The sequence below is a fragment of the Parasteatoda tepidariorum genome, chromosome 3, assembly GCF_982258835.1.
Source record: "Parasteatoda tepidariorum strain Cologne lab strain chromosome 3, Ptep-v5.0, whole genome shotgun sequence".
Lineage (NCBI taxonomy): Eukaryota > Metazoa > Arthropoda > Arachnida > Araneae > Theridiidae > Parasteatoda > Parasteatoda tepidariorum.
Genome location: NC_141757.1, coordinates 97,375,298 through 97,398,555, shown reverse-complemented (window position 1 = coordinate 97,398,555; position 23,258 = coordinate 97,375,298). Strand labels below are relative to the sequence as shown.

General features: G+C 26.4%; 1 protein-coding gene across 1 annotated transcript in view; it reads right to left on the bottom strand.

Moving 5' to 3' along the window:
* Positions 1-1,855: 1,855 nt before the first annotated feature.
* The window catches only part of LOC107436327 (transmembrane protein 135), a 29,087-nt gene continuing 7,684 nt past the window's right edge, over positions 1,856-23,258 (bottom strand). Inside the window, exons 3-13 of the mRNA XM_016047994.4 lie at positions 22,659-22,751; positions 21,507-21,540; positions 18,175-18,240; positions 17,758-17,804; positions 15,334-15,375; positions 14,372-14,588; positions 11,508-11,675; positions 9,336-9,476; positions 8,502-8,600; positions 7,789-7,856; positions 1,856-4,185 (exon numbers count right to left, since the gene is read on the bottom strand). Of these exons, the coding sequence (XP_015903480.1) occupies positions 4,044-4,185; positions 7,789-7,856; positions 8,502-8,600; positions 9,336-9,476; positions 11,508-11,675; positions 14,372-14,588; positions 15,334-15,375; positions 17,758-17,804; positions 18,175-18,240; positions 21,507-21,540; positions 22,659-22,751 (1,117 nt within the window). The 3' untranslated portion in view covers positions 1,856-4,043. The remainder of the gene's footprint in view (positions 4,186-7,788; positions 7,857-8,501; positions 8,601-9,335; positions 9,477-11,507; positions 11,676-14,371; positions 14,589-15,333; positions 15,376-17,757; positions 17,805-18,174; positions 18,241-21,506; positions 21,541-22,658; positions 22,752-23,258) is intronic.

Sequence of the window (23,258 nt, the reverse complement as noted above, 5' to 3'; positions counted from 1 at the left end):
TTTCTAAAGTGTTTCAGGTATTTTTCTTCTTTTACTCAACTTGCATGAAAAAGCTCTTTATCAAACTTTATAACATCCTAGTAATATTAAATCTAGTAATTATCCTAGTAATATTAAACTTTATCTATATACATAGTTATAAATGGGTAACTCTGCAAACCTGCAATTGCACTTTCAGAGGAAAAAAATGAGTTAAATTTTTCATTTTGTTAAGTTTTTTTCCTTTTTTAACTTTGATATAAAAATTTAAATTTAAGGATCTATATAAACTCTTTAATATCCTAAGTGAGAATCTCTTATAACATCAAAACTAAGGCAAACAACGTTAAAGAGCACAAAAAGCACTCTTTAACGTTGTTTGCCTTAGTTTTGTATTTTAGCACAAAGGTCGCCCACTTGTGTACTCTTATAACATGCTTCATAGTACGACTTGTTACAAAATTTTTCTCATTTTTTACTTTTCCCTTAAAAAGCAATTACCACACTTCTTATCTCAGCTATTCATATTTTATAAGCACTATTTAGTCCAATTTGTAGTATACGGAAAGTTTCAAGAAACTATAAGTTCATTTTAAATTTCAATAATAAAAAAAAAGGAATGTCTTTGAACAAAAATAAACTCTTTCATTATACAACAGAATGAAATGTAATACATTTAGTTTAAAATTTGATGGATTGCTTAAACCATGAGTAATATCATAAATAATCTAATGATGGATAACTATTAAAATTTCTGTAATTTTTGCACAATCACAAGAGTATGAAAGACAGAATGTTTTATAAAATTTCAGCAAACTTAATTAATTTAAGTAGTATGATAAATTAATCCTTTAACAGTCATAAAATGCATTTTTACAAACTATTGTATAAAATTTCATAAAACTTATATAATTATAGTATTTTGATAAATTAACCCTGTTAGAGTCCTAACATACAGTTTTACAGAGTGTTGTACAAAACTTTATGAAAAATAAATAAAGTTTTATGATAAATTAACCCTTAAACCTCTGCTTAGGCAATTTTGTACAAAAAATTTCATATTGAGCAAAGGTTTTCCATTGAATAACATGAAAGTGAAGAAATTAGACAACAATTGAAGAAATTTAGTAGAGAAATCCACTTTCATTAATATTTTTAAAAAATCAATAAAAATAAAATAAAATTGGGCAAACAAAATGTAGCAGTCTATCCGACTACATACCAATACATAAAAATGCATCAAATCTTTACATTAGTGTTTGTCTTTCCAATGTAATTCAATTAAGTTGAAAAATGTATTTGATACAAAGAAGAATAGTTAAAATTATTTTTCATTTCAATATCTGATTTTATTTTAAAATTCAGAATCATACCAACTCACTAAAGTTTATTAAAGAGAAATTAAAAAAAAAAAGTAGCTGATAATTCTGTATGTTGAACAATTACACTGCTTTTTACCTCATTTTTTAAATATTACATGAATCAACATAGTTGATGCACAAAATGCTCATTTTAATTCAAAATTTAGTCATTCTAAATCTTGGATAGTTTAAACTAATGTTTATCCCCTTACATTTTCTAAACTTCAAAATATAATTTCTTTAAATATAATTTCTTTAAATATAATTTCGTTTAATTTAAACTTTGGAAAAGAGAATATTATCGGCATACAAATATTCATTCTAAAAAATAATAAAATACTTTCTATTTATTTATTTGCAAATGCGTTTTGTAATCAGTTTTTAGATTTAATGCAGTTTGTATTTTGAGGAACATTAAACTGAACATAATTATACACATAAAATACAGCTAATTCTTAAAAATTTAATTTAAGTGTTAAACAATAGAGTTTAAAATTTAAATTTATTTATTAAACTTTATTTTTTTTTATTTTAAGAATGCATATGTTTGAGGGTTAGAATTTTCTGAATTTAGCATTCAATTTATATTAAAAAGTATCTAACTTCTAGAGTCAAAACCACTAGCTTTTTAAACAAGTATTAACCCTTCCTCAATGGGAGTTGCAAATGCACGCTTATCGCTGAAGCCAAGAGTTTCATTCATGAAAGCCTATTCAGAGCCAGAGGGGGTTTTCCTGTAATGCCTAAATCCTTGAAATCACCAAAATATGAGTGTGTTATTTATTTATGTACTGTAAAGTAGATAAACGACATACCCTGCATATATTTTTTATTCGTATACTTTATTTATTTATGATTTTTTGTGTTTAAATACATTTATGCACAATTTCTGTTATTTCGAGTTAAGTAATTTTTCAACATTGTAATGGTAAAAACAGAAAAATTACACGTGTAATAGATCTAGCTTTCAACTGAAAACTGGACTGCAAGCCCAAATAAACAACAGTCTATCAAAAATAAGCTCTCCCACTTACTATAAATAAATACCACATAGTTCAAAGCTCAAAAAGTCGTTTTAAAGCATGCAATTCAGAAACATACCTTTTTCCTCATGTTTATATAATCAAAAATTTAGTGCATGCAAGTCACATGTTTCTCATTTCGAGTAGAAGGGTCAACTCTACGCATATCTTAAATCCTATGGACATACAATGCCATCTTGTGCCAAAATTTATAGCTTTTAAAACGCTCCACAACATCGTCTAAACATGTAGCCGTAAAAGATTTGAATTCTACAAATATAGAAGTTTCTTTCAAAGATATGTACTAACATGGATATTCACTGTATATAATTAAGAAGTTCCTGCAATTTAAAAAAAAAAATTCTTCCGAAATAATCTAGGTGAAACATTTAAATCTTATAAGAGGAGGACAAAGTTAGAAAATTATAAATATTTAGAGAACATAATATTATTAAATTCCCTAAGATACAGTGACTCAAATGGGCAGGTCAGGTAGTTAGAATGCACGAGGATAGTGGAGGAAAAGATTTTTTTTTTTACTAAATCCATAGTGAAAAAACCTAAAGGAAGACTCAGGCAAAAGTAGACCGATAACGAAAAGCTTAGGATATCACTACTGAAAATGACAAAATATTAAAAAATGACAATTAAAAATATGTCCATTAATTGCCATCCAATTACCATTTTAATTATCAAACAGACCCCATGTTCTCCAAAAACACATGCTTTCAACTTCTCATATAAATTATTACGCAGTAAAGCTGCAATAATCCCTGAAACATTTAGGCTAATTAACGCTGATACAAAATTAATTTATATATATTTGGTTCTCAAAGGTTTCTTTCCAGTTAAATTAATTTCATATTGCTCTTTTTAATTTATGTCCAAAAATATTTAAAAATAATCTAATTAGTATGATTTAATCACAGTTGCAATTATTTCATATTTATTTCGTAACCAGTAAATGTTACGTTTGTGAACAAACATAATTTTTTTCTTTTTTAGAATTACTGGTTCAAAAACTCACCACCTAAAATTTTTTTGCGACACCTATTGTTAAAAACGTTATTTACAATATGAAATTACTTGATTCTGAAAAGGATCTTAAGGGCAAGATTTTCTTTTTAAGACACTGAAAAGGATCTTAAAAGTAAAAATTTAAAAAACATTTTCAAAAAGTATCTTTTAAATTAAATCTCATCTAATAAATTAAATCTATCGCTAATAAGTTAAATCACCACATTCTGCCTAGCTCATTATGTAAAGAAAATACAGGTTAAAGGTAATTACATTGTAAGTGAATTATACAGTATACTTTCTTAGAGATGCTTATAAGTATAATGAGAATATTTTTTTAGAAATTAAGTAGAAATATTAGATTACTTTGATTTTTAATTTCATTAATATAATAACAAAAGCAACTGATAGTCAGCATAGCCAACTTCATTAGTAAACCCATAACTCTTGACTAATGATCGTCTTTCATAACAATATGTACAGTATAAAATTAAATAATTAATTTTTCAATATGACATGTACAAACTCCATAAAAATATTAGTATTTGTTTGAATACAATAGTTTGTTAGTTTTTAATATCAGACCCTAATGCCATACCTGGGCCATTAAGAAAGGCACAATCATATGAGAATTAACTTCTTAATTTTAACTTCTTAAAACATATCAGTGAATTAACCAAAGAAGGACACTTTCTTGAAAGACTCTGCTTGTAAATCTCAGATCTAACTCTGGCCAGAAATCAGAATACAGTTTTGAAGCATGGGTACCGAATATGTCTAAAACATGTCTGTTGATTTCACCAATCCTAAAATAAGTATAACAAAATAAGGATTCCATGAAATTTGAATAACATTAATTTAAATTATTTGATGAAATAAAAAATAGTTTATGATATAAAAATAGTCTTTTATTATAAAAAATAAAAATAAAATATTAATGAAAATAATTAATGATTAATAGTTTTAACAATTTTAAGATATATGGAAATAATATTGATCAATAATCTCTTCCCCCCCCCCACCAAATCAGCTGTAAAAGGGGTGGAGATAATATACTTTTAATGATCTTTATTTAATTTTCATAAATGAATTGTTGTCGATTTTTCGAAAATTAATGTTAATTTTTCAGAATTAATTCTTTTTGGCAGTATTTTTATAAACACATAAAATTTAAAGTTATCGTCCAATCAGAATTCGAGTAATGTAGCACACGGTATTTTATCCATTGATTTTTTTTAACACCTATACAAATACAATTCTGCAAATAAGGATTTTCTGAAAGGTTTCAAACATTTGTTCAATTCTAGATTTTTGATAAATATCTTTGTTTTTGCTCATTTTAGGTAAAGATAATATTTTAGTCTCATCTAAATCAGTTCTGTTCAGTTCTGCTACAATAATAAAAATGAATATTTTAAAAAAAATCCAAAAATAGACAAATGAAAAGCATTACATTATTTATATAAAATGACTAATCACGTTATTTCATTGCTTTATATTTTAGATAAAAAAAACTATAGAAGTTCTAAAAGTTAACAACATCGTTTTAAACAATCTGATAAAGCAGTGCTTTCCTTACTGTTTTCTTTATTTTTATTTTATTTTATTTTTTTGAAAGGTATTGTGCTGTGGAATGATAATCAATTTCCAAAAGTTTGTAAAAAATTCATAGCAAAAATGAAAACAAAGCATTAAAGCTAAAATCAAAAATGGCAAGGGAAGAGAGATCTTAATTCAATGCTGATTGATTAAATAATAGGAAAAGTTTAGGTTGCAGAAAAGTCTAACATAGAAACATAACATATTAACACAAACATAATTATTGAAGTCCTTAAAAAGATAATATTAATTGGATCAAAATAGTCACCAAAAATCGGCAAAAACAGGCATTGCAGTTTTGGCACCTTGGTGATTGCAGGTAAAAAACCGAGATTCAATACAGAAATATCTCCAATGAAATCAAAATTCCAACAGGCTCAGAAATTTCAGCATCCAATTAATAAAAGTACAGAACAGCAGAAATATAAATTTTTAAAATCTAATGACTGGAATTAAAAATGGTGAAGGTGACAAGTGTGTATTATTATTTTAATTTCTTCAGCTACAACTTATTTTATATTTTCTTGTTTTTTTTTACAAGTTTTAAATTGGTCTTTCTCAGAGTATATAATTTGCTAGCATTAGTAATCACTTTTTGTTATATTTTACTTTTAAACCTAAAAATAAAATTTTAATTTCAACTTTATTATATATATACCACAGTTTTACGTTGTCTAATTTGCGCATTATCCCCTTCCTACCTCATTTTCTGTTGGGTCGTGAAAATTGCTAAATTTAAATTATGCCAGATTTTAGGTTACCCCTTTTAAGTCTTGCTTTATTCATCTTTCTAACAGATCAAAATAATTTTTTCTTAACAAAGCTCGCACAAACTTTTTTCGAATTTATTCATTCTTACTTCTATGGAGAAAAAAAGGGACTTGTTTATTAGCTGTTTGAAACTGTATTAACATTTTTTCTATTTTAACTTATTGTTCTTTTGTTTGTCAGAGGGTACTGCTCTTTTGAGTCAAATTCAAAAGGGTGGTGGATTGTGCAAAGCGCAGGAAAGATGGTTAAAAGAAGTATGCGAAGGAGCTCAAATTGTAAATTTTTTTCCCAGCAAGCTAGAATAATTCAATTATTTAACGAATGTTACACTAAGCAACGGATTAGATATTTCTTGATTTTAGTAGCCTGTAAAATGCTTCTAAAGGGAATAAAATGGTCTAAAAGCTCAGAATTTAATTTCTTTAGCATTGAACAGTGTTGAATAAAATGCATTATGAATGGGTTAAATAAAGTAGACTTCTTATGTCCACTTGTTTATGTCCACTGTATCCAATGGGAACATTGGCTCTTAGGAGTAAAATTGTGTGGGTGGAGATTTTCCGAAATCGTTGATAACGTATATACCGACTACTTTTAAATTCCTTAAATATATGATTTAATGCCTGTTCCAGATGATACTGATGAAGATGAGAAAAAAATATGGTAGGATTTATCCACAACTGTTCAAGAGTTACAGAGCATAAACGCTGAAACAATATTTATTTGCAAATGTAAAGCAAAAAGCAAAATTGTAAATTTGCAAACAATAGTTAGAATTAGGGGAATATTGTAGAAATTGTATCCAAAACAAGTAAAGTTTACACTTTTTTTTAATAGCTTATCTCATAAGTGTCAATCTTTGAATAATATGTCAATTTGTTTTCACCCGATTTTACATTTTCTCGTTTTGTGCATTTTTTTTAAAAGTTAGTCTGAAGAAAAGCCTAAAATCAGGGTTCCACTGTATATATATATATATACGTGCAACCTCGAAAATCCGGACTGCTGGGGGGTTCGGAAGGTCCGGATTTCCGAATTTTAGATACCTTACTTGAATTGATAGAATTATCGAAGTATCGAATTCGCCAGGACGATTATTTCGCGATTAATCACGCGTGTGTAGACCTCCGACGTCAATTTTAACATAAATATACTCTTTAAATAATAAATAAAAGACATTAAAAATCAAACTTTCGTCATTTTCCCCCGCAATCGATCGTTTAGATAACATAATATTAGCAATTAAAACTAAAAATATAGACTTAAAACGCGAGCTGAATTTCAACTTATAACCGAAACAGATGCTTCTAGACTAGACTGTACCAGCTGATACTAACCCTGTTTTTGTTGGGGGATGAAAGAACTTGTCCTCGCCTCCTAAGCTTCAAGGTTAAAAAATAACCAGTTTTCTTTCATCACAAGGGGGGAAAACAAGGAGATGGAAGAATTCCTCCTACTGAGGGGATTCCCCTTCAGGAGGAGGGGGATTCCCCTTTATATTCCTTGTTATCTATACAGAGCTGATAAGAATTATTGGAATTTCCTTATCAGCTATGAGCTTTCATTCATTCACCACCTCTACCTCTTCATCTACTGCTTCATTGTTGCAAAAGAGTTGTGGGATTCCCCTTCAGGAGGAGGGGATTTCCCTTTATATTCTTTGTTATCCATACAGAGCTGATAAGAATGACTGGAATTTCCTTATCAGCTATGAGCTTTCATTCACACCCCACCTCTAAATCTTCATCTACTGCTTCATTGTTGGAGAAGAGTTGTGGTTTTTCATTAAAATGGTTTTTCATTTCTGGATGCATGAGTCCGGATTTTAGAGATTTCCGGATTTCAGAAGTCCGGATTTTCGAGGTCGTACTGTATATATAAAATGCATTTCGCCCATTTGTTTTTACATTTCAAGTATGATCTTACTAGTAAATTACATGTGATAACACGTGAACGACTAGTAAATTACACGTGATCAAAACAAAAACACTTAAACAAACATAGGTTAAAAAAATATTTTGAAAATAACTGTGACTTACTTATTATGAGTCAACCGGGTAAGAAACTTGAGGTATGCAGGCTTTAAATTATGAGGCTCCAAAACTGCCTGTAATAAATAAAATAAAATATTTTGTGTTTTGTAAAAATTTAGTATGTATGAGAAAGTAATACAACAACAAAAATATGAGAAATAGAAGCAACAAACATATCTAAAAAAAATACTAATAAACCAATTCTAATAAAATTTCTAGGATAATAAACACATAAGATATTGCATTTAGTAAAATAAATAATACGATATTTTTGCATAAATGACATTTTTTAAAATTAAAATAAAATTTCAATGATTAATTAAATTTTATAAAAAAATAAAACATCTAAGTACTTATAATGCAAAACGCACGTTCAATATCAAAAACCTTTTAAGGTTAACGCAAACTTCAGGATCTTTAAGTTAAAAAAAAAATTTATGAAATCTAGCATTTGCAAGATTTTATTGTCACAGGTAAAGAAACTGAAGATTTACTGTTCTATATCAATAAGCGAAAGTATTTCTGAAAAATATTTCGTACATTTTATTATAGTTTTATGCTAGTTAGTCATTACACAAACCAGATTAAGTAACAAAAATGACTTTGTTGAATAAAATAATAAATAAATAAAACAAAAAGAATGCAAGAAATTCAGTTAAAGAAGATGTTTACTTATTTGTACTGTATTACTTATAAAGTCATAGTTTCAGTATACTTACAGCATAAAAAAGGAATGCAGTAGAAGTAGCATACAGCATTAGCATTGAGCCTTTGATGTTTGGAAGCACACCCTCATCTATACCCAACATATATCCGACCTTTATCAATAACAAAAAACATATTTTATTCAATTATATTAAATCTCTTAGTTTTAGTATTGTTAATAAATAATAAAAAGTATGATGATATAAAGATGAGTATGATATAATATAAAGTAAAAAGAGCAATTCATAAAAAAAAATGGATTTTTAACTAACTCTGTAAATTATTGAAGAAATAAAATTTAAAACAACTATCATAATCATTAGAAGTAATATGAAGTTAAATATTATACAAAAAAATAGTCTAAAATATATACTAAAATATATACTGAATTATTACTGAAATACTTACTAAATTATACATATTTTTCATCATGATTTTTTTCTGAAAACTAAATTCGGAAATATTATGTTTTACATAAACATCAAAGTTACGTAAAATACCAACATCTCAACATATAAATTTGATGATAGTAAATTAACAAATATAAATAAAGTTCAAATCTTTATATTATGAGTCATAATTTAACCTAACACTGAGTGTTGAAATTAATTTTCTTAAAAAACAATTGGTTTCCTAAAATTAAATCTATGTAAAACTCTGTCGGTAGCATAATCTGGATTTGAAGAGAAATGATTCATAAACTTCCTGAAAACTACTTAATTGGAGTTGCCAGCAGAAAAAAAAAAGAATCTGACAGTCTATAAAACTTTAATTTCTTTTGAAAATGTTTAATTGTTTATAATCCTGTGTAAAATTCTATAACACAGCACATGATTGATTTTACTTACTTCTATAAGTTTCCACATTAAGTACAGAGAAAGTGTAGGACTAGGAAAAAATTTCATAAACATGCCACCAAGGAATGCAGCCGGAAGGGCAAAAGCAGGATGATCTCTGTTAAACGACCAACGTAGAAGGCAATTAATAACCTAAAAATAAATCCAATCACAAAATCAATACATTTTACTAGGTCAATAATGATAACTAAGAGGAAAATAAACACACTGAAACTTTCAGTGGGTCACACTGCCAGGGTTCATAGGGGACACACTGCCAGACAGTGTGTCCCCTGATGAAGTACTGTTCTGCAAACACATTTATATATTATATTTTATTTTTATTTATTAAGAATTTATGTCTTACTTCTAGTTTAACCTAAAAATAAGACATTCATTAAAAACTAAAAAATAAAGGCTAACAGGCATTTTTTACCAGAATATTCTCAAACTAGAATATAGATAAAAATTACATTTAGAAACTTTTAACTTACCCAGTAAAGTTTACATTAGTAAACTTTACTGGGATGCCAGAGATCACATGAACTCTCTGTAAAGACTACTCCTCATTCTTCACCGTATATTGTATATTTTTTTCTTACTTTAATTTTATCTTTGTCTTCTTTTTGTGTTAATATGCATTTGTCATCTGTTTTCTTTGTTTGTTAATGCAATTGTGTTCCTTTTTACTCCTTGTTTATGTCCACTTAAAGCTGAACATTGTATATGGATTAATATTTCCAATAAAGCCATATGTAACAACAACAACATTAATAATTAAAGAATGATTACATTGATAGTATGTGCATGACAAGCAAAGTGTGAAATTTGGTATTCTATAGAATACTTAGGCCTTTTATGGAATACTGAAACCTGGCTAGCAGAGTGTGAATTGATTAAACATTTAAATTTTTGCTTAAGCATTCTATAAAGTACCTAAGGACAAATCATCACAGAATGATATTTTTTATAGTTTTAATCATGTATTAGCCAATGATAATTTCTTGGATCTACAAAAAGGTTCATATTTTATTTTTTCTTCTTCAATAAAAAGTTTGTTTCATAAAACTTTAATTTGTAGTTAGAATATAAGGTTTTTAATGGCAAGTTTTTATTACTTTTTTCAAAATAACATATGCTTGTTTGAGGTTTGAAACATTGTTAAATAATAACCTTTTCATGATCCTTTTTTTCATACTGTCATTTTATAGCATGCTTAAGTATTACATACAATGTCTAGGTAAAATAATAATTTTTTCTCCTTTTTACCTAAAAATGCCAGGCATCTAACAAAATGTCTAGATATTCTAACTATACATTGTTGATAACCTAAGAAAAGCAAAAGGTTATCTATTAGTGAGTTTTGACTAAGTAGATCAAGAGACAATTTCAGATGAGGCACAAGAGTTCTTTTATTGCATATATTTTTATTTGAGCTTTTAAGAGGCACATTAGTAAATGCCATTCTGAATAGAAGAGACAAATTCCTCAGACAAATAAAACAAAAAACTTTCCTGGCAATAATAGTTCCTAATATTATATAATAGGTCAATAGGCAAATAATAGGTCATAAAAAGAGGTGGTTGCTCCAAAAATTGTCATTTATTATTAACAATTTAATCAAAAAATATCTGCAAAGTAACAGCATATTTTATTGATAAAAAACGTCAAAATCAATGGTCTGTTTTGTTGTTTACTGAATATTGCATAAGTATAAGTAGTATAAGTAATACAAATTTTCCATCCACATAAATGCTGACATTATAATTTATCATTCGTATTATTCTCTCCTAGCATCTGTAGAGGCCAAGAGCAACCAAACTTTGTTTACTTTACAGCAGGCAAGACAACTTTTTAACCTTGACTGTTAGAGGGTTGCCTGATCTGAAGTTAATTTGAGAGGGCAAAAAATTTGGCACCAATAAAAATTGGTCGTTTAAGGTAAGAGTCACTTTAAAAAAGTTGTCTCTCCTAGAAATGGTACTTAGATAAATTCTTCTTGAATACCAGAAGATTTTTTTTTTATTCGTAAGATGCTTATATTCTAAAATCAGATGATTTTAAAGAACATGAGAAAATTTGCTGAGCTATTGAAACATTTTTCAGAAGGTGTCAATTTTGGGATAAACTCTTAATGATTGTTCATAACAGACTGAAAATAAAAAAAATGAAAAGAAGACTTACACGGAAAGTTCCTCCAAAACCGCCAAGGAATAATCCTAAGTTAAGTGTTTTCGTTTCAGTCAGCAATTTAAACCACAACTGAGGTTTAGACAACAATTTTTTACCAGCTGCTGCAGTTCTGATCCCCAAAAATGCTAAATAGCCAATTAAGAATGGTCGCAAAGTGCCCTGAAATAGAAACGAATAACTGGATAAAACTTACTGAATAAAACCTAATTGATAAAATGTTAATTTGGTATTATAACTTTTTATTTAAACGTATTATTAGTCAGAGAACTAAGAAAATCTAACACATGATAAAAAATATTTACACACATAAATACATTATGATAAAGATACAAATATTTAAATTTTTAGAAAAATAATTACAAAAAAGAATAAAGTTAATTTTGATTTAAAAAAAACACAGACTTTCAGAAATTAACTGAGAAACAATTTTTTAATTATCGTTTATCACTTTTAATTTTTATTCCAAGCTGTAGACTGAAATTTCCTGGACGAGCTAATATTTATCAATGAATCCATTTTTCTAGTCATGTAAAAATTTCAATCTAATTTTTTGTAGAATAAACTTATTCTAGTAGTTTCAGTGAAATATCAAAATAAAGTAATCATTTAAATCTTCTAAATTAGTTAAAATACATAAAATAAAAATATTTAAAATTTATTTCAATTTATAAATATTATCTATGTATAAAAAAAAAATTGTGTCCACGAATGCCAGAATAACTATTTACAATGAATACGGAGTTAGTTGAAGTTCAAAAATTATCTGTCTTTAACAATGAATAAGACAAGGTTCCAAGAATAAAATGGAAATTTAAAATTAATTTAGAAACTTAAATTAATTTAATTTTAAGATGCTTAACAGACATATTATATAAATAATATGTTTTCAGATATGTTAAAAAATTAATAATTTCATAAAAACAAAATATTCAATATATATATATATAATCCTGTGCTTCTCACATGAAAAGTTCCAATATTTTTAAACTTATAAACTTTTTTTTTTATATACAACAGATACAATACTTAAAATTACATATAACTTTAAAATTGCTAATTTTTCAGTGATATGTTAATAACTCCAGTTAGTATTCTGAATTAATATAATTTTAAAACTATCAGAATAGATTGCTTTTAGGACTTGCAGTCTATATGGTCTGTATTGGTATCACATTAGAAAAGCTATTGTAAAGTTATAAGAAAGATACTTTATCCAATCAAAAGTAATAGAAAAATTTAAGACACTTAGATTTTTTTTACAGTTTCAGGATGGCCCCAATGGCTTAAAAGCCTAAATTGGCCGAATTGGTCCAAAAATAAATGGTATTACAAATACAAAGGAAGGCTATATAAATCTAAACATAAGATGATAAGATGAAGATGAAGATAAAAGCAGCTTGAAGATGAAGATAAAAGCAGAAAATATTAAAAAATGAAAATAAATATCAATCTTGCAATAATAAAGAAATAATAAATTGGCAGTCAGCAAAATCAACACAAATACAGGAAAAATAAAAAGATATACAATCACTTTTTTTCCCAACTTATTAACAAAAGCTTTAGCTTTATTATAGCGAAGTTTCAGTTTTATTATAGCTTTAGCTAGGCTAAAGCTTTGACTTAGCTTTAAAAAGTACATTTTGCATAAAAACTGGAATACAATAACAACCAAAAGTAAATGAGGAAGTGCAGATTGAAATACTTAAGTTTTTAAATTAAATTATAGCTGAAACCAATGATATGCCAGAAATCAGGCTTAATGCAAGTAGTCACAGCATTTTGCACAGAAGAAATTAACAAGAGTAAAGTAATAACACAATAAGATGTAACTTAACTTTACATGCGTAAAACTGTGGCCATGTCAATGGCCGAGACACATGGAGAGAATGAATAATAACCAATGCACAAGAAAAAATTTTAAAGTTTGATGGCAAGGTCAACAAAAACTGAGAACTCCTTTTTCAAAATAGATGAATGGCCAAAGTTCAGAAACCCCAAGAGCTTAAAAGTAACAAATTAAAAAACTAAACCATGAGACAGATTATTTTGGAGTTGAATTGTTAGGGAAGCCATTGTCCAATATGGACTCTATCAAAAAGAAATAAAATGTAACCACAAAAATTTTTATAGCCTATAAAAAGTAACAGCATCTTTCACAAAATTGTGGGAAGAACATAATTTTTTTTTTTTTAAATAGAGTGCTAAATTATAAGTAGTTCATTTCTTAAGAAACATCTTACATTAAGAAAAAGGATATAATCATCAATAATGAAATAAAATAAAATATTTAGAACTTTATTTTTCAAATAAACTAAAGTGTAAAAAGTATTTTGATCAGAGTAAATGTTAAAATAGTGAGGTGTATCACTTTTGAGCGAAGTGAGAGGAATTTTCAATGGGGCTAGAAGTATACAGAGTGCAGCAAAATACTGCATGAGAAAAGAGTCGCGATAAATTTTGTTTTACCTACATTAGTAATTTAAGATTTAAAAAATAGAAAAAACAAATTGAGTTCAGGTAAACCCAGAGTAAACCATGAAATTGCAAATGTAGTAATTTGTTTTTAAAATATCAAAAGGCAAACAAATTATGGAGGGATTACTCAAGATTATGCTATAGGGAAATAATCTTGCCATAATTTATTCTCCTTTTGATTTTTAGAAAACAAATTTCATGGTTCAACTTCAAGGTTTACTCTGAGCTTACCTGAAATCAATTTTTCTATGATTTAAACTTTAAATTAGTTATAGAGATGAAATAGAATTTATCATAAAAAGTTCCTCCTGCGGTATAGAGTCCTCTTAATAGAACATAGCAATAAAAGTGACAAGATAATCGTGAGAGAAAACAATTACCTTCAAAACATACTGCAAACAACCAGATTTATGAGGGCACGATGCATGTTTACTATTACCAAAAACTTTCTGGAAGAATGATCTGTGCGCATCATCAACAATTTCTTCAATATTGCTTAATCGGGAAATACCTTCGGGTATTTTATTTGGAATAATACTGGTTTGTTTGGAAGCACTAACATTGCGAGGTTTAGCTTCATCCTTGCCAAACACAAACCTTTAAAGAACAAGAGTCATTTAAAGTTTAATAAGTTAAGCAAATATAAAAATTTTTATGCACAACAGATTATTAACATACATCAAGTAAAATAATTAACATTGGTACATAAAATTAAATTTCCTATAGGTGTAGACAAGTATGCTAGAGAAATTTTTATTATGCTAATTACTACATACCTTTTAACATTTAACCGAAATTCCTTAATATAAAATTTTCTTTGAAGCGAAAATACTTAATTTCAGTTTTTAGCTAGAAAATAAATAAAATTTGAGATAATAAATAAAGATGAGATGCTTTATTATATTTAGAGTCAATAAAATTTCTAAAATGAAAAAACTAGTTGAAATATACTTTTGATTTAATAAAAGAACATGATAATAACAAAGGCATACTTATTTAATATTTTTAACAATATGAAAAGTGAAATTTTTTTCCAGCAATGATTTTTAAGAAAACAGAATCTAATTAAATCCAAGGGTCGTCTATACTTTTTAAAAATAGATATAAGTGACATCCATAAATATTAAACTTTATTTTAATACTTTTCTAACAACTTTTTTATAAATAAACCTTTAGTTTAAACTAAATAACATCAAATATGTTAAACTTTTGGTATTTTTATAGAAATACTCAGTTTTCTGAGAATACAGATGCAATAAAACAAGAATTTTATATTAGAAATGACTTAATGAGTTATAAATTATTTTTTAATAAATCAAAGTTCATTTATTTTTATGCTTACTTGAAAGCAGCACTCACAAAATCTTTAGAAAATCCATATCGTCTAAAAAGAAATAATAAATATAAGATCACTTAGGACAAATAAGTTTAATTTGACAAACCAAACAAACATTTAAAAAAAGTTAGAAATTTTAGTAATATCAATATTATTATAAACAATTAATAATATTTATATAAACAATATTTATATAAACAATATTTATATAATTATAATAAACATAGCAAACAATTAACAATATTTTTTTATTAAATTATTATAAAATAGATACTTTTCAAATGCTTCTAAAAACTTGAAAATAAGAATAATAACAATAAAAAGAGAAAAAAAAATTATATTCAGAGTGAGTAGTAAGGGGTATAAAAATGCCTGACACAATTTTACAGGAAAATGATATTATATCAATGTACTACAGTGAAACCTGCCAAGTTGACCACCCTTGTAAGTTGGGCACCTGCATAAGTTGACCTCAATTATCAATAATGGAATTTTCCCTATATAATACAAAGAAGCAAAACCTTTGTAGCTTGACCACCTGTCTATCTTGTATGTTGACCACTGAAATAAGTCAATTTTGTCCAGGAGTATTATGAAATTCTATTCTAAAACCCTCATAAGTTGACCAGAAAAAAAAAATTCAGAAAATTTTCTGTCATTTTTGCAATGTATGTTAAAATTTCACTTGTTTGGTGAAATAGTGTAAAAAGCTAATCTAAACCCTTTTGTGAGTTGACCATCAGGGGAAACTGTAAGGGGTCAGCTTTTGACCATTTCTTTCATCTGTTCATTGAAAACAGGTGTGTTAGTTGAAAAGTTGCTCTTCCAGTTGAAATTGTGAGCATTTGAATAAATGAATGCTCTGAAATATGCTTTGATCCTTTATTTATGGTCTTTGATCTTTAAGTGAAGTAAATAAATTTTATAATGTTCAAATAATTTTATTTTGTTAAAGTTTTCAAATTACATGTTTTCGTGTTCTGATATTTTAAGAAATTATATTTATTAAGCACTTCACATGCATAACTAACGAAATAATTTTTTTTTAAAAAATTAGTTTAATATTAGAATTTTATGTATCAAATTGAGGTTCATTCAGGTTTAAACACATTTCTTAAGATATTCATTAGCATATTTTCTGAAAAAAATTTTAAAGTCAAGTAAAAATAATAAATAAATAAATATATAGCAACATGATATAGGAAACAAAAAAGTAAACAGTGACCCACCCCCTCCATAAGTCGACCACTAAAACAATGCACCACAAGTGGTCAACTTAAACAAGTTTTACTGTACTTTAAAACTTGTTAGGTTTGATTATAAGACATTTGAATTAAGAAATGTTTTTACTCTAAGTAAAGTTAGTCTACATAAATTTTTCCACTCCAAGACTGTCAATATTTCATGCTCAGCCAGGCGTATTAGTTTACAAAATATGTGCCCGAATGAAATTTTACATGTCCAAACATCTTTTTCTTATGCATGTTAATGTAACAAATTAATGTACTAATCTAACAAAAAAAATTATACAGCTTTATTTTTTATTTTACATATAAATCAGAAAGGTATTATTAACAAATAAGTATTGAGTTAGAATAAATAGTGATGGAGCAGAGCATCACTATTAACTGAGAAGTAATTATTATAAGAAATATTAAGAATTGACAGCAAGTGCATGCTCTTCTAAATGAGCATTTCTTCTTGAAACAATCCAGGTTTAATTGCCGCAAAACAATTTTTCTTAAAATCGATTCAAATAAATAAAAATAAACATAACTAGAGAAACAAAAAAGCACAATCTGACTTTGTTTAATAAATTCGTGTTTATATAATTAAACACATTAACATTTAGGCCTCATCAAATTAAAATTAGGTCTTATCTTTACCTTTTTATTCTCTCTAATTTTAGTACAATAAATATGCAGTGGAAATTTTACAGTATTTTTGATAAAATATTTACATGTCCAGCCAGACATGTAAATACACAAAAAAAAAAAAATCAATTCATTCCTGATTGGAATTTTTAAAAGCCCTGTCTTCTTACAAGAGATAGGGCAGATTTTGTACTTTTAACAACAATAACAAAGAGTTTCCGTTTGCATTTTTTGTCAAAAATACAAAATAAAAATTTTTCTTTATAAAAACTTTATTAATAACTTTTTAAAGTTTTTTTTCTCCTTCAGAACAAAAATAAAAGCACAATAATCAGTAAAGTTATAATTGTTTTAAATATTTACTTCAAGATATTACTTTTAAGCCCATTTACAATACCTACATATCCTTTCACGTTTTTTTTCCTGCATTAAAAACTGTCTTTCCCTTAGTTATTCAATCAAAAAGTTGGATATTGAGGAGGAATTTTGATATAAATTTGAATTGCAAAGCACTCAGTTAGTTATGCACAAAAAATAAGAAGAAAAGTATATTTACCGAACAATAAATAGAAATACTGCCATTGTAGAACTGAAAAGGAAAATCTGGAAAAGAAAGTAAATAATTATTTTGCCAAAAAAAAAGCATTAGAGTATAATTACAAAATAAAGTTAATACAATGCTTGCTTTTGATTAAATACTACAATAAACTATCAGTAACATTTTACATAAAACAATACTAAATAAGATTAAAAAGTATTTCTTTGCAACTATCTTATTTAAGTTTGAATAATGCTAACAACTTTAATTAATAATAAATTCAGTGAAAAACAAAAGTGGAAATTTTTTAATCAAAGATTCCATTCTTCTCAGTTAATGAATCATTAGTAGATACACGCAAAAACATAATAACATAAAGATTATTCCTAACAACTGTTATTAGAATTAGAATATGAAAAAGCCTTTTTTCCTTACTTCCCCATTAGGATAAGATCTTACGATTCCCCGAGCAGTTGCCATTCTAAAAAGAGTTTCAGATGCCTGCAACAAAACAAAAATATTTTGAAATATATATATAACATTGCAATGAATATCATTTGTAACAACAAAGGCAGAATAAAGTCATGTATTAATATCTGAACTTGGGAAAAATTAAGAACATATTAAAAAAAATATCCAACTCCAAAAGTAAGGCAGAGAAATTTTTTATTTAAAAAGTTTAAAAAAAAAGCAAGAACTTTTAATAAATATTTCAATTAAAAAATTACACATGACGATTCAGATACTTTATAATATATTAAATGAAAATTTAATCTACCTGATCATCCTAACAGCTTAGAATAAATCATAATGTATCATTTTATAAATTTAAAATTTTGAATGAACAATACAGAAAACAAAATGAAACAGACAAAATATAGAAACAATGAAAATTATCTTGATAAATGTCAAGATTTAAAGGTTATCTTATAACAATTACAGTACTTCTCAAGTAATTTTACAATAAAAACTAAAGAAGCTTACAATGGATAAATACTTACCTTGGATAATTAAAAAATTTTCTCTTTAATATTCAAATTACATTACAAACATGCAGGATTTTACAATTAAGTATGTACAAAGCAATTATAAAGAAAACAAGCAGTTATTTTTACAAACTAAGTAAAAATGCGAGAATCAAACTGCAATTTCAATTAGTTTTTTTTTTCTTTTTAAGGAAAAAAAACTGTAATTTTGTGATACTAAATGAGTATATGCATCCTACTTTTTTTCCTACAAATATTTGAAATAGCTAACAGAGAACTTATATTTCCCCCCATAAAATAATTATGAATACCTGAAACAATAAAAATTTTGTAGTTATTGTTTTATATGTTCTTGTTTAAAAGTATAAGTTTTGCCATGCAAAAGGAGTTTAATTAATTTCTGATGTGGCTTAACTAACTATGAAATTTAGTTTTATTTTCATTTAAAACATACGATTTTCCATACTAAGATAAAATTAAGTTGTAGCTCAACTCTAAAGTAGGAATGACCAGCTCCCACTAAAGAATGACTTTTATAGAAAATATTCCTGTCAAAAGATATGTGTTTTGCTGTGAAAATGTGTGGAATTTACTTGCCTAAGCGTGTCTTCTAACATTAAAATTCAATCTAAAAGAACTAAAATATGAGAATCTTCCAATATCAGATAAATTTGCAGCTCAACTACAAACCACCATTTTAAAACATGACTCTTGTTGGAAGGATTTATGTCCAAAAATACCCTTAACTATTACATTTTTGAGCTCACCACTAAACTACAATTATTACTAAATTACATGCTCTGTTTTCAGAATCAACAAAAATTCTTTTAAAGTCTGGTTTCTTCGCTTGCTCTTCTGATTTCTTATAAGACATATATTCATGCACTGGGTGTTTAGCGATTCAAATAGAACAAAAAGATTTTGACAGAACTTGTTAATGCCAAGTTACAGATGTGAAAATCTTTATTTCAAAATTTTAATATTGTTATTGGGAAATTTTCACATTTGAGGCATTTTTAAAACTAAAACAGGGTTGCTACTCAAATAGAAGAATAAAATTTCCTACCTTTTCCAGTTCTTCAAGATATATTTTTTTTAAAAATAAATTCCAATCTAACATTGCAGTAGGTACTGTCAGTGACATGAAAAATACATATTTTGAACCACAAAAAAACTAATATTTTCTATTTATACATTATATTATATATTTTAATTTAATTAAAAATAAGCTTCATTTTTTATGCCAAATGGAGAAAACAAAGCTCCAGCAAAGATAAGGTGTTCCATGGAAATGTTGGCACAAGAATTGCATGCTTGGTATTCGCCAAATCAAGCTGAACTAATTGACTTCTCCAGATTTTGGATACTGAGTAAATGTCCTTAATTTTTTGGATAATTTCTAAAATCCCAGACTTTTTCCAGTTTTTCTGATTTTCCAGAGTGTAGCAACCCTTCTAAAATTATTTTAAAAATGACACTAAAATTGATCATTGTTAACATTAACATTGATTCTTATAAATGTTTTGAAAACATTTTAATAGTCAGCATCAAGAGTAAATTAAAATTTAGATCAGTGCGGATCTTAGAAGTCATCATTAAACTAAAAAATATGTTAACATGTAACAAGCCGAATAACTTTTACTGCAAACTTTCATCATGCCATTATGGTTCAAATATGATTCACAGACTTACTTTATACATCACAAACAGTTAATAAAAATTCACTACTGGGGTGAAATTAAACACAAGTAATTTCTGAAGAGCTTGAGACTTTTTCTAAAACTATGAGAAAGCTTATACTATCTCAGAAAAAAAACTATCTTTTTCAAATAATATAGTTCAAAAGTTTTTAAATAAGAAACTCTGGTATAGAATAGAAAATAAAAGTTTACAAATCGTTATAACAAATAGAGTATATGTATCGTGATTATCCCAATAGCTTAGGCAGAAACTTGTGAAATATCAATACAAGATATGAAACTTTGAAATAATTTATGGCAATTTCTTAAAATGAATAGTCTTTTTCTGAATTCTCTATAATATTTTTGCACATGGCAGCTCTAAATTTTCAGAACTAGCAGCAAAAAATTTTTTTTACCCTGCTTCAAATTAACTTGAAAAAACTAAATACAAACATAAAAAAATACTCACCTTTCAAAAATCCGAAAATTTTCAAAAGTAATTTTTCATTACAAAAAAAATTTTTTAAATTATTATTTCCACATGCTGAATCATGGAAGCAATATTTAAAAGTGGTGGTAATATCATCTACTGAGTAATTTTAAAAATAATTATCTTAGGTAATAGAACTGATAGTAACAGATTAGACACTTCTCTTTGACAACACAAAACAATTAATAAGTACTAGAAAATTTTAAAACAAATTCAAAGATGCATATGAAATTCATTACAAAATGCCTTTTTCAAAATATAGTGTTTTGAAGTTATTTTACATTTCAGAATAGGTAAAATTAAAAAAGGAAATTTAACTTTGTCATTTTGGACAGTCTATTTTCTAGGATTGCTTTTTGTTCAAAATATATAGAAAATAAAACGTTTGACAAATTCTTATTATGTTATACGTAACAAATCTTAATCATATGTATTTTTAGAAATCACAACATGCAACTAAATTCCATAATAAAAATATTCTTTGGTTTGACACCAAAAATACTTCGAATTTGAAATCCGCTGTATAGTATTTGGCAACAAAATTAATAATAATCAAAGAACAATATGAATATTCAATAACTTAAGATGTCAGATAGATTATTAACTCACCACATTAGTAACATACAAAGCCAGAGGACCACGTCTAAAAAGAAAAAAAAATTAAGATAGTTTCTTCGATTATAGGAAATCGTCTTTTAAATAGTTACAGCACAAAAACAAGAACAAAAAAAATATAAAAAAATAATTAAATCATCTAATATAGAACAAACATTTTTCTTATTATGATATGAATACAAGAATTCTGGAAGTATATTGATGACCTTCTGTTCTAGAACAGTTATTTAGCGAAGTAGATAGGTACAGGTTAAAATTTTGGTTAATGCAGAAATAATTAACTAAAAAGTAAATCATCCCCAAAAAAGCCCGTATGGGGATAATGGAGGTTAAATTCTCCACAATTTTGTGGCCAATGGCATGATGGTCGCACAGGCTATCTCTGCTTTTCAGACAAGCTGGCACCCATCAATTTAAAGCTGGAGGGGGGTGGGGCTTCCTAGTCTTCAAAGTGAGAGTTCAATGTCTTAATCATAAAGCAATCATAGCTCAAAATATTTTACTTTTAAATCTAAATTATAATTCTTTACAATAATTTATTAAAACAAATCAAATGCTTAAAAAACAAAAAACCTTATGGAAAACTTTAAATTTACAAACAAAACAATTTTAATACAAAAAAAGAAGAAAAAATTTGAAACTCAAAATCTGCACATGGTAAAAAATCAGATTACAAAGATCTGAACACTTAAATAAACAGAATTTTTTTTGCCCATCTCCATTAAATTGTGAAAAATGCTAAATACACATGAAGGTCAACCTAAATACTTTTTTTTTTATTTGTACCATTTTTATTCTTAACTTTTATCTCAGATATTAAAATTATTTTTTTTTATAAAAATAAATTTTTTTAAACTTAACTTTCCTTGTTGATAATGTTATGTAAAAATAATTTTCCTGTTTTGAGATTAAATTGAAAGCATGTAACATGAAAATAAATAATAAAGGAATTAGAAGTTGATTACTCTTAACAATCGACATAAAATCAATTTTTACAAAAAAGAAAGGAAAAAAAAAATTATGGTTCATAAGTCTAATGTATATTTCATACATGCATTTAGACATTTGTGAATAAAACAACTAAAAAAAAAAATTTTTTTTTATCATTATTTAATGTCATTTAATAACAAAGAGAATAATACAAACCTATTTTCTCTTTCAATTAAAATTGCAAGAAAGCTTGCCATAAAGCCTGGAAAATATGAGCAATGAAGATAATAGAATTTTCCCATAGCTCTCCTGAAAATAAAATAATAAATTATAATTTTATAATTAGAAACTTTGAAACAGTCCATGCAAAAATTCTTGTCCATTTTTAAAGTTATTTGCTATTTACAATGTGTTTTTATTTGAGTGTCTGAGTTTAGTGAGTAATTTAAACCAAATGATTAAAATTTATGATGTGAATCATGATTTCCATCGCTTCATTTTTTAAAAAAAATATCAATTATTTTAAATATTAACATAAGAAAATAAACAAATAAAAAAAAGTAGTAAGATATTTCAACTGGCTTTTAAAGAGATCTGTCACATTGAAATTATATTCTTGCATGTTTATTCAGTTAAATTCAGTTTCATTCAAAAGATTTATATTTTTAATCAATTAGTAATGTGTCTCTTCATTTAATTTGAATAGGACTTTTTCTTTTACCTTTTTTTTAAAACTTATTTGATAGAGTGCTTCTAACGATCATTCAGGATTGGTGTACATTAATCTGAGCATATACAGTTAGATTAGCTCACATT